Consider the following 13,654-nt stretch of genomic DNA (forward strand, 5'->3'; position numbering starts at 1 on the left):
TTCTAGCGAGGATCTCTTCGATAGTAAAGTTTGTTTGTGTATTATAGTATTATTGTTTATTTAATTTATTATTTTTGTGTGCTTGATTAACTTGTAAGAGGTTTCTCCACCGTCGGAAAGTGTCGATAGTAAAGTGCTTGATTAACATAGTACTCAAGTTTGAGGCATATTTGTGGAGATGAACCCTAGAGGGTTGTTGAACTACATTAAATTTGATATGTATATTCTTATATGTAGTTTATTTTTATATATTTCACTGCATATTATTTTATAGATAAGAATGATGCAAAAAGAAAGTAAGCATTATTTACCCATCCCTCTAGCGCGTCTGATCCTAACAGTTAGATGTATGTGTGGCTTCTCCACTCTCAATACATTCTTTTAGGAATATATTTTACAAATATCTTGTTAGAATCGATGGAATCAAAATATCTCTACAATGGCATGATATTGTCCACTTTGGGCCTAAGCCCTCATGGTTTTGTTCTTGGGCTCAACTTAAAAGGTCTCATGCCAATGGAGATATCTTCCATCCTTTTAAACTCATGATCTTTTCCATGTGTTTTAGATGTGGGACTATGTTTGCACCCTTGCAACCCAACAATCCCCCCTCAAACAAAGGACCATGGGCCTCCTCAAACGGAAGCCTCTGTTTGATGTCCGAATCCTTGACTCACCGGACTTCCTGCTCCTCGGTCCACCCGACCTATTAGAACTTACTGCCCAGCCGCAACTAGGACTTTCTGTCTAATGTCTGATCCTCTTGATTCAGACATGGGAGCACCCACTTCCTTTGTTTAAGGTTCAACCCACATGGTTAGATTTGGATCATGGCTCGTCCGGCAGTTAATTCAGTGAAGAGCGGCCTTGTTCTGATACCACTTGTTAGAACCAATGGAATCAAAATATCTCCACAATGGCATGATATTGCCCACTTTGGGCTTAAGCCCTCATGGTTTTGTTCTTGAGCTCTCCCCAAAAGGTCTAATACCAATGGAGATATCTTCCATCCTTTTAAATTTATGATCTTTTCCATGTGTTTTAGATGTGGGACTATGTTTGCATCCTTGCAACCCAACATATCTCTAAAAGGCCTTTAGAGTTGCGGAATGGGCGTAACCCAATCTAAGACATATCCGGATATGAGAATGCCTTGCATTCGTGCTTAAGGATAAGATAGATCAGATGAAATCAAGATGAGAGATATGCATCTTTTTAGGGTATCCAAAAGGAATGAAAGGATACTACTGTTGAGATCGTCCCGGTGCAATGCGCATGTTTACACATTTCATAAACGTGCACAGCAGAAATAACATAATAATTAACAAGAAATTATTACAACACATGCATGCAAATACAAGAAAAACAACAAGTACAAGGCATAATGGAAAATTAAAATTTTGCAGAATAGTAAATATTCTACACGTACCTTATTGATGATGTTGAACGAAGTTGACATCAATCGAGCCTTGTCGAAGTTCCGCCTCTACTGGTGATCCATGCTAAAATCTCGTCTAGACTACTTCCGAAGCCATGAGACGCATTATCGTCTTCGGTACTCACCGATGATTGATAACAATTGATTCGAGAGAAAATCTAATTTCAAAAAATACGCAACAACGTTTATAGCGATCATATTCCAAGGCTTTCTAAGTATCATCGGTAATTATATTCTCGGTATAGTTTTTGGTGGTCAACTTTTGACCACTGATAAAGGGACAAATGGCCAAAATCTTTCCGACAAAGATGGAACAATCTTCGAAAGCTTCATAAGCTTTCGAAAAGATTATATATGGTCGTCAGACAACCAAGAAGGATTGACAATAATCCAGCAGCGACTCTCAGCTTCTCCAATCGCTTGGAAATATTTTTCGACGACGGAGAACACTCTAGTGGCCAGCGACAATCAAATGGAAAACTAGCTCATCAGATAAACTCACACACTTAACTTGAACTTTTTGTCATTATCAAAATTTAGGTTCGATTATTTGGTGCTTCCTGCACTAACAAAAACTTCCCTTATCTAGAGGCCATATGCCTTTGGATCTTTTATCCATTGATAGTACCCAGTCAACCTCAACTTATCAATACTTTCACTTCCTAAGCTTAAGTTAATCTTAACTTACTAAGACTTCCAATGTCTATAGTTCACTTATTTAGGATTTCAACTTTACTTGATATCCATTCACCCTAGACCTATTGAGTCTTCATCACCCCCAAGTAACTAGTCCTCCACGACCTACCTAGATTTCCTCTTGTCTGCTCAACATCCAATAACCTTGACTCACTAAGACTTCCAACGTCTAGGGTTCATTTATTTAGGACTTCAACCTTACCTGATATCCATTCACACTATACTTGTTGAGTCTTCATCACCCCCCAAGTAACTAGTCCTCCACGACCTACCTAGACTTCCTCTTGCTTGCCCAATATCCCATCTTCTTTAACTTGTTAGGGCTTTCACTCTCAAGCATCTAGTCCTTTCATGACCTGCTTTGACTTCCATCACATGCCTAACATCAAGTCTCATTGACCTATTAGGACTTCCTCTATCGATACTTATCAAACTTCACCATTGCCAAGTACCTCGTCGACCTTTACCCACTTGATATATTTCCTTATCAACTTCTTATTAGACTCTTCATGTCTGCCAGCATTTATTATACTTCAACAAATATAAAATATCTAATTAATCTTAACTAATTTGAACTTCTTCCACTCTCAAATATTTAATTAACCTTACCTACTTATATATTATCTCTAACATGAAACATATAGTTCAGTTATATTGCTCCAACATTAAAATCCTAAATTAGGATCAACCTTGCCTTGGAGTTTGCACCAATAAGTTCCATATGTTTAGTTGGGTCTATCAAATGTGTTGATTAAAGGATAAAATGAGTATTGATGAACTATTTCTTTTATGTATTTAAAGTAATTAATCCATAAAAATAACTATTTCAAAATCATTTTTACAACCATATAAATAATAAGTGTTCATGAAAATAGAAATTCATAGGGAATAAAACAAATATTTCTTTTAATCAAATGCATCATGGTCTCAATTGAAGTAATTCTTTGATAAAAGTAAGATGGTAAGTGAATCAAATATCCGTTAGCAAGCTTAGTAATTAACTTGATAAGAATTTATATGTTCATATAATATACATAAGATTAATTAAATAAATAAACTTAAATAATTTATTATATTAAATAAATAAATTTGAACATATATGTATTTAACTCGTTAATATTTATCAATAAAGTTTATGAATTATTCGTAAATAATATGCATGAATAATATCTATGAACAATGTCCATGAATAATATTTGTATATCATGTTCATCAATAAAGCCCTATCAAATTTGTAAATAGAATAAATAAATTTTCAAAATGAACAATAATATCAAGTTAAACCAATCAAACAAATTTAAAAATATAACTTTTTTAAATAATTAAACATGCTCAAATGAGTACTCGATAACATATAAACGGAACAAGTTCAAATCAAACATGAACCAAATTCAAACTAAAAAAAAACCAAATTAATCTTGAATAATTAATTTTATTCATTTTAATCTGGACTCAATTATCTTAGCTAATAATTTTGAACAAGACAAAATTTGACTCGCTGAAGGTCCAAGATAAAAGGTTTATTTGCGACAATGCTTCTCACTTCAAAGCTCTAGGTCCAATAAATAAACCTAGTATGTGCAACTCAAGTTCTTTGGGGTTGTGCATTTAATCTACATTTTCTCTTCATGATTTTTGAAAGTGAGCCTAGCTTGAATCATGTAAAACTGAGCTTCTGTTCCAAAGCTACGATGTTGCATTTGCTGAAACAAATGTCAGGATCCATTTACTTACAACATTTTAAACGTGGAGCTTGTCATCCCCAAGAGATTAGCACATTAATATAGAGCATGATATACAAAATGGTAGGATCAATTTACATCATAAACACGGTCGTGTGCGTCATTATCTGATTTAGTTTTCTTTTTCCCCTTTGTTGATTTAGCGTTGAAGTAACCGAGCACAACCCGTACCAAAAACCCTTGATTCTGTTAGTGATTTCAGATCTCTTTTAGTCCAGTATGCAAAACCAAACTATTGTCCTTGACGCTGGGATCCATGGTTGCAGATTTCCTGGACCAGAATTGGTGGAACCTCTGTCTTGCATAGTCCATGTAATCAAAGTCTATATCATTTACTTTATCCTACAACAAGAACAAGGATTTCGTCATCAAAAATGCAATACGATGGCTTGCCAAAGCATATTCCCTATAAACAAGGGTAAATCAAATTAGTAAGAGAGTTTCTTACCGAGATTATTCCCCATAAACCCCATATAAGATGGCTTGCCAAAGCATACTTCTCGATGAGGAGGAGCAGATTCTCAACTTCCACGTCTTCTGCTTTCTCACCTACATTTCAAATTTAGAAGTTAAGAATTTTTGAAGATTCACAAGCGTGCAGCAAGTATTGAATATTAACCTTAATAATTCGTCGTAAAGAAACCAAATAAAATTATTTAGCACCATTGACGAAAGCAATATGATGCTTTAAATGCGCGTTATTGGCTAGTCTCAGAACAATAGTTTTACTAGTTATGCTAAGCGATTTTCAAAATGAGCAGTAAATAACTAAGTATGTCGGCATTTCACTGCACAGCATATGCTGTGGTCATCTAAAAACCTGTAGCCCAGTTCTACGGTAATTAAAAGATATTCCAGAATCTACAAGAGTCATACTGAAAACGCCTAGTATTCGACCTTGGGCCTACACTACCTGAAGAACCAAGATATATCTCTACAAATCTTTTCCTTTCTTTGAAATCTGCAATATAAACGCAGACAGGCGTTAGACAGTCATTTTCGGGCAGTGGCATATTAGATGATCTTTTGAATCAGAAACGAGAATCTGAATACAGAGTAGGGAAAAAATAGTAAGTTGACCTGGATATTTTGCGTAGTCCAATAAATGAGGCGTTTCAGTGTGGTAATTAGCAGCCATCTCGCAGAAATGATTGGCGATATCAAATGCAACAGGGTTGTAACTGGCATACTCATAGTCCTGTAACAAAGAGAAAATAATTTTAAAAAATACAACTTTTGAACATAAAAGAAATATATAGTTGAAGATTCGAGCTGCAGATATGAGAGAAAAGCTCATAAAGCTGATAGACTGGTATCCTAAAGACTGCCAGGCAAAGAATTATTTGATTTAAATAGCAACGATAAGCTGTTAAGTTCCTATAAGTACCTAGGAAGAGAATTATACTGTTGCAAGAAAAGACAAGTCGAATGATAGAGCTATGCAGCCATATAACTAAACATAGAGGAACCAATAAACATTAAACACAAGTGGAAGTTAGCGTGCGAATCAAGAATGTAATAGTTAATACGATAACTATAGAGTCAAATATCTATTAATCAACAGGCAGCGTTCTGGAGAGTTCACTCGCTCATGAAATAATTGAAAATTTACTATCTACCTAAGGTTGGGAAGTAATACATAGCCATCCATTTGGCAACAACTTCAAGGGTTCACTGCACATATGAGGGCTCACTGCTGGAATTTTGTACTTGCTAATGGTTCACGTGATACAAATTTTCAGAGGAGAAACTTACTATTATAGTCATGACCCCAGTATCTTCATCAATCATAATGTTTCCATACTGAAGATCATTATGACAAAAGCCTATCCTTTGTTCAGTAGAAGTTTCATTCTCGAGAGTAGTGATCTTCTTCTCAAGTGCATCCAAACAAAACTCTTCAGCTTCAGCAGCAGGGCAGCAGCTTTTTGCTACATTAAGCCAGTTTCTACAGGAGAAGAATCAACAGAAAGCGTGTGGTGAATTTGAATGAAACACACTGTTAGCCAGAGAATTTTAATACCTCATTCTTTTCCAAAGTAGTATATTTCTCGGACCAGGCATGCTAAGATCATGGAACTCCCTCAGTTTTAAGGCTACGAGGGCAGATATTTCTGGATTACGGAGGTCACGAGCAGAAAGTGTCTGCCGAATCCATGATGTCAAAACACGAGTTTAATTAATCAACCATAACATCAGTAGATGAAACGAAGCTAATTTAAGGTTATGCAATTAAATGAGAAAACGGAGTAAAATATGAAATAAATGTTTTTGAATTATCGAATGTGTTTAAATTGATGATATGAGTGGAAAATGAAAAGTCAGGAGAATCGTGTACTAACCAATGAGACAATTACAGATAGAATGATATTACAGTAATTTAGTATTTATACAGATGAACGTGTTTCATTTAGACTATCATTGAAGTGAAATTGGGTCATGCATATATCTTCAAGAAAGATGATAATCCTACAAGTTCAAGCAAGGAAAAAGTATTCAAGCAAATCAACTGTTTACTTAATCGAACATCGTATATGCTATTGAGAGAAAACTATATCAAGCAAGTCAAGTGTTCACTTACTTAACTCTGAGGAAATAGAGTAGGATTATATAGAAATCTTTTATGTGGACTTGATTATCCTATTAATTAAAAGTTCAATCTACTTGTTCTTTGGAATTTTCTGAAATACTTCAGTTTTTATTCCAATTTTTTACTGAATTCAGCGACCTACTGAAAAAGAAGGGAAAAAAGAGCACGAACACTGAGGCATCATCGCCCCCAATTTTTTTATAAAAGAAAAATAACTATGCAAGGATTCTTTTTTAAAATAAAGTTATCATTTTTAACTCTCATCATAATTCCATGCAGAAGTTGACTGCAGATTTAGACCCAAAATAATACCTTTGATTAAACATAGTTGTTTAGAATTAGTTTATATAAAAAAACTAATATTAAATATTTTGATTATATTATTATTTTTTTTTAAAAAAAAGCTTATTATATGAGAATTATTTAAATGTTTTTGAAGGGAAAAGTCTTTAGCATTAGCCAGCTTTTTATCCCCAAGTCATAATTAAGAAAAGCAAGCAATGGTCGGCAAGGAACAATCTTGCAACACGTGCAATTTACGTCATCGCAATGGGAACGGAAACGACAAAGCAAAAAAGTCACGGACAACCAAACCGGTTGTGAAACGCATGGAGTAATGATGAAAAGATTCTCGGTGTGGAAGCGAGGAATCACGCAAGAATTTCTCGAGGCCGTGCGATTCACCAAGAAAAGCCCCTACAAAGCGGAAGACACACCGCCGGGGAACAAAGATTTGGGGAGTTGCCAGAAATTTCCTCATAAAAACCAAGAATTCGACCAGAAACAACAAGCGCCTTTTCAAATCGGGAGATAAATTTGAAAGAGAAGAAAACTAACAAAATCAACAGACAAGACAAGTGCGTCCATAAGTCTAAAGCATCCAAACTAGACATACCCTGGCATGGATGAACTCCTCGACGCGCCCGTTGGTGAAGCGGCCTAGGAGACGCGGGCCCTGGCCGTGCCGGGATATGTACTCGAAGGTCCGGATCTCCTCGTCGCGGTCGAAGAAGACGTCAACACCCTCGCCGTAGATTCGAACGAGCACCTTGCGAGGGCGCTGCCCATTCGAGGGCCACTTGATTTGATAGACCTCGTTGGTCATGGCGCCCTGGAGCGGCGCAACCTCGAGCGCCGTGGAGTCATCCACGTCGCTCCATCCGGAGGCCAGGCCGAGCAAGATCTTCCTGGCCTCCATGGGAATCACCCCCTTTTCCTCCTCCTGTTCAACCACGAAGCCGACGCTGCGCACTCCATCCTCGAGTCCGATCGCTACCATCTCTTTCGGCGATGCTTCTTCGTACTCCTAGCTTATACAGAGCCGAAAAAGGTTCCAAGGCCGGTTGAGGAAGATACACAGGCACCGGGGAAATTTGATAAGGGTAGAAGAGAAGGAGAAGAATCAAAGGATGGTTTTGACCGAAAGTGATCGCGATCGAGAGAGAGAGGAGAAAAGAGCAGGAAGATTGGAAGCAGATACGGCGCGAGTCAGGTCCAACTCCAAGGATGATGGCTGTACGATGACAAGCTGGGTACGAAGTGAGGGGTTGGGTTTATTTTATCGGCACTAGGAGTCGGCGGAAGGCAGGCAGAGGAAGTCGCGAAATGATGGAAGCATCCGACGGAGAAGACGTGGACGCGTGGCGTAAAACGTGGGACTGCCTGTTATTCTGCATCCATCACCGACCACGCGTCGTGGATCAGGTGGTGGGCGCTCGCAATGCCAGTTGGGCATTCCGTCCCGAATCCCAACCTGTTCTTTTCATGGCAATTTGCGTAAATTATTTGTGTTTTGTTTCTGTTTTTATTTCCCTTTTCAGGGAAAAATGTTTCTGTTTCTTTCTTTTAGAAAAAATATCCGATGGACGCCACAAAACATTCTGGGTTCACACTTGAGTACGTGACATTTAATTTAATAATAGTCAACCAAAGAGGAGGAACAGTGGGTTTTCTATTGATAGGTATTTCTTGTTTTTTTCCTACTTGTATGGGCCACGATATTATAATTATTTAATTTTTTATTCATACAATAAGGACGCAGTATAGTGGATCAACAAGGATCTGATCCTTATCCATAAAAAAAAGTTAAAAAATTTATTAATTCAAAGATTATAAAAATAAGGATTTGAATCTTTTTTACACGCTCGGCTCTAAATAATTTCTAACCAAGCATACGTATAAATGACACAGAACAAACCTACAAATAAAAAAAATTAAATAAATATATATATATATATATATATATATATATATATATATATATATAAATTGGGATCATAATTATGTTTTATTTATTAATAAAATAAGATTATTATTTTCACCGAAAGCTAGGTTTGCAGAATTTCTAAATCACACATTCTATTTTTGATTTTCCAAAAAAAAAGGGTGTACTTTGTTTTTCAAAATGTTCTTCATCCATTACAGTCTCAAATCAAAATAGAAAACTAATTTATTTTACTTGAACTAAATCAAATAAAGTAAAAAAAATTAAATACATAATTATTTTACCAAGTATTTTCATCAAAAAGTTATTAATGGTTTTAAAATTTTAAAATTTATGTCGAATTAATATTGTCGTACACTTCCTAAATATATTCCTAGTTTTTTTTTGTAAATTTTGAGTCTTTTAAATCATCAATCACTTTAATAAGTTTTGATTAGATCTCTTAAATTCATTCCTATTCTTATTTTTAAATTTGAAACATAAATAAAAAAATAAAAACATTACAAGAAAATCTTAATAAAAAATCTATTTTTTATTTTTCTATTTTTAATAGCTAATTACAGAAAAAAGGAAAATAAAATAAAACAAAAAGAAATACATATATATATATAATTAAAAAAACCAGATTTATAGCAAATTAATACGAATCTATTTATATTTTTTAAAAAAATTGAGTCTTTTGAATTCATTAATTAATTTCTATCAAAATTATTGACGTTAAAGAGTTCAAATTTATCTTAAATTTGTATGGGACACTTGAATTCATTCGTGTTTTATTTTAAAATTTGAAATTTTAATTAAAAAATTATAAATTATAAGTGAACCTTAATATAAAATTTAAAAATTTATTTTTTAATTTTTTTTCTATTTTTAATAATTAATTACAAGAAGAAAAAACTTTGAAACTGGAAGCAGCTTCAAAGTGGAAAAGTGGAGCTGCTTGGTGTTGCTTTATCAAAGTAGCTCCAAGAGATTCAAGACACAACTTCATCTTACCAAACCAATTCTAAGTTGATTTTTATCTTTTATATTTTACATTATATATTTTTTTTTCTTTCTTTTTTTCCTTTTATTCATTTTTTTCCTCTTGTAATAAGCTATTAAATAAATTATAAAAAATATTTTTTTATTAAGCTTCTTTTATAATTTATAGGTTTTTCATTTTTATTAAGATTTTAAATTTTAAAATAAGAATATGGACGAATTTAGTACATCGTTAAGAATACAAGGATGCATATTTAGAATAAATCTGGACTCTCTTTAATATCGTGACTTTTAGTCAAAACTCGTTTATGGACCTAAAAATTTAAAAATATTTTAAAAAATATAAATAGATTTGTATGTCATTAGGAATGCAATAGTATTAATTTTATTGATCAGAAGTATGCTAGGGGGTAAATAGTTTTTTTTTTTTTTTTTTTTTTTTTTTTACAATGGTAGTGTTCTATACAAGAGTAATACATAGCGGAATAAAGCAAAAAACATGAAATAGAAATGTAAATTGACACCAAGATTTACATAGTGAACAACCTCTAGATAACTACGTTCACGACCTATGCACATAAAGTTCACTATTTTTCTCCTCTTTAATTAAGGACCGAAGGCGAAGAAACTTACAATGATCAACAAATATAATAGAATAATAAACACAATGAAGACTTGGAGAAAGCAGATTATAGATGTGATTTTGCAACCCTTATTCCCCCTTTTATAGCTTTCACCTTGAATCCTAATGTTTGTTGATCCGACGAATATAAATTGACTGAGAGTTACCCATTAGTCGATTACTCCTTGGTCTTATTTCAATTGTATTGTTAGAATTTTCATCTTCAACTCTATTTGAATTGGTCATTGCAATATCAATCAACTAGTCTGAACCATCAATCGACTCCTCTGTGTTCAATCGACTCTTGGACATTATGTGCTCTTCCAATAAATTCAATCGACTACTCCAATTGACTGAGAAATATTTTGTCTATTCAAATAAACCTTAGTCGACTCGACTAATTGACTAGACAACCTTCTATTCATTTGATAAGGTATGATACCAGTAGTTGATTGATACAACCATAATACTCCAAATAAATCTAACTTGGGACATATGAATATTTGAATCATCAGTCTACTGAATTTTACCATCAGTTGTTTGACATTTTGACTATGACCAATTCTAAGATCGAGTTCATCTAAGTTACTTATCTACCCTTCATCCCATGTAAACAAATCAGTCTACGCATTTTACTTGGAGTATCTTTAAGTCTTAAGGTCTCCTATTATCAAACTACATCCCTCAGATGCTCTAAGCCCACGACTCCTCCTTAGTCATACTTCTTGCCTTTCCTTATGTAGATCTCTTACTTGACTTGTCATGCTTCGATGCTTCTCATCTTGTGGTCCCTCAAATGCACCATCCTTCTCGGACCTTGATCCATCGAGCTCTTATAACCCTTGGCCTCATCAAGTCAACATGTATACTTGATAGATCCTACACTCATACAAATTAGATAACCACAAGTCTAACTTAAACTTGTATGATCACAAGCACACTAGAAGAGAGGTGAATTGTGTGTTCAAATTAATTTTGATATGATAAATAAAAACATAATCAGAGTTATGAAAATGCAGCAAAAATAAACAGAATATGCTATGTATAAGATTGAAATTGAGTATATGAAATTACAATGGATAAATAAAAATAATGAGATACAAATTAATCAATCACACAGAATCACACACAATGGTTCGGCTTCACTCCTAAGTTCCTATTCAACGGCGTATGATTCATCAAGTGGATCGCTCTTGAATAACCTCTAACACTTCTCCTTTTATAAATCTTTATGAAGGTGGAGAAACCTTTTATAAAATATTTTCCTTACAAAACTTGTGAGATGAATAATATAAACAAATATAAGTAAGAAAACAAACAAGCAAAATAAGCAACTTGGATGATTCCAAACTAAGGAGCAGAGTTGCCTAAGAAGTTTGAGCGAGTGGATCTCTTACAAGCAGTGTAATGGCCTAATGATTTTGAATGTAGCAATATATTTTTTGTTGTTATGTGAAACATGGGTCGTGGCCTTATTTTTATAGAAGATCATCGACTGCTGATTTGGCATTTTTTGGTCGCCCAAACCATGGTGACCCAACTACTGATTCAATCCATTCCAAGTTCGGATTTGGCTGACGCGATGACTTTCGGTTGCTTGAATGCCTTCTAGGCGATCGGAGCTTGGTTAAACTTTTTCCTTGATCACCTCTATCAAATTGTTTAGATCTGGATTTAGGGTTACTTAGAAGACTTTTGTGTTGGGATTGTCCCAGTGCAATGCGCATGTTTACACTTTTCGCAAACATGCGCAGCGAAAATATACAAATAATTAAGCTAATTAATTATTATCACAACACACGCATGGCAAAATAGGAAATAATATGTACAAGGCATAGCAGAAAATTAAAAATTTCAGAATAAAAGATTATTCTACATGTACCTCTCAAATGACGTTGAGCGAAATCGACATCAATCGAGCCGTCCTTGTCGAAGTCCCGCCTCTATTGGTGATCCATGCCAAGCTCTCGTCCAGACGGCTTCAGAAGCCACGAATTGCATCATCGTCTTCGATACTAGCCGATGATCGATAACAATTGATTCGAGAGAAACTTTATTTCGAAAAACATGCAACAACGTTTATCGCGATCGTTTCCGGAGTTTTCTAACTATCACTGAGAATTATATTCTCGATGTAGTTTTCGGTGGTCAACTTTTGACCATCAATTTGGGATAAATTGGTCGGAACTATTCCTATAATGATGGAACGTTATCCGGAAGCTTCGCAAACTTCTGGAGGCTAACCCGCACACGATTTCTCCTGTAGTTGAAAATGATTTCCAACAACGACAGACTCCGACCGATAACTACAGTGGCTCTGATGATAGGCAATGTACGTACTCCGACGTCTTCACAAGCCCACGGGTCGAATTGCTAGTGTCAACCATGTGGTATTCACACAGGAAACAACCAAAGGATAGTTAGCCAAGAACAAAATCGTGTATTCTCTCCTCCAAAATCACGATTGGGAGGGTTGAGCGGTGCTCAGCCGCCCTTGTGCTTCCAGCCGGCTACACATCTTCACAAGGGGGAATCCAATAGACCGGTGCTCAGCCGATCACCCACTTAAGGAAGCAAGATCGTGATTAGGAAAAATTGCGTGGTGCTCTAGTGTGTTCGCCAGGCATGGGAGAAAAAACAACGCGACCCTGTTCGTCGAGCACGATCTCGGGAAAAGGCTGATCGGTATCAGCGGCCGACACTGAAAGAGAGGAGACACGGGCGACCATCCACGCGACCTCGCAATCGCTCCCTTCTCCCTTGACCGGCGACGTAGTTGGCAGATATGGTAGAGCCCTCGCACGAACGGGAGGTCAGGAACGCCGGCGCACACACAAGGAAGAAGAAGAGGAGGAAGAAGAACCGCACCAACCACCACGATCCTCTGGATTTCTCGCGCTTCTTGCTTCTCCGGCCGAATCCAAGTAGAGAGGATAGGCAGCGATTCTTTGAGAGGAATGGCGCTGCGCTCCCATGGGGAAGGAAGAGCTTCAATGCCGTAGGGTTTTCCCGCAGCAGGATGAACAGGGCGCATTCTCTGTTTTTATCGTGGCTCATTGAGAAGCTACAGTAGCCCAATCGCGATTTGGGTTTTTGGTCGGCGCGCATGGATTGAACCGGAGGATAGAAAGCTAGACTGAACCGATTTTATTATTACTGTAGTGATTTGACTCAAATCAGTTTTATTCAATTTGTCTTCATAAGACGAAGCTCCTCGTCTCTTTCGTTTTGCCAAAACCTTTTCCATCATGAACCAAGTCATGTTGGTTCAATTTGATTCAAAATTGAATCATTTGCTTCAATAACCAAACGAGTTCTGATTTGAATGAAATAAGTTTCATTCATTTCATCTTCGTAA

At 35.7% G+C, this 13,654-nt stretch overlaps 1 protein-coding gene across 1 annotated transcript; it reads right to left on the minus strand.

Moving 5' to 3' along the window:
• Positions 1-3,786: 3,786 nt before the first annotated feature.
• LOC141846304 (putative choline kinase 2) lies at positions 3,787-7,980 on the minus strand. Its single transcript, XM_074734320.1, has 7 exons — positions 7,362-7,980; positions 5,900-6,021; positions 5,632-5,824; positions 4,957-5,074; positions 4,790-4,837; positions 4,325-4,425; positions 3,787-4,218 (listed from the first exon to the last, which is right to left on the minus strand). Exons 1-7 carry the CDS (start codon positions 7,743-7,745, stop codon positions 4,075-4,077), a joined length of 1,110 nt encoding a protein of 369 aa, XP_074590421.1. The 5' UTR covers positions 7,746-7,980; the 3' UTR covers positions 3,787-4,074.
• Between the last annotated feature and the right edge of the window lie 5,674 nt (positions 7,981-13,654).

Source organism: Curcuma longa, chromosome 15 (assembly GCF_044706935.1).
Source record: "Curcuma longa cultivar G26 ecotype Majalengka, Jawa Barat chromosome 15, ITB_CL_G26_1.1, whole genome shotgun sequence".
Lineage (NCBI taxonomy): Eukaryota > Viridiplantae > Streptophyta > Magnoliopsida > Zingiberales > Zingiberaceae > Curcuma > Curcuma longa.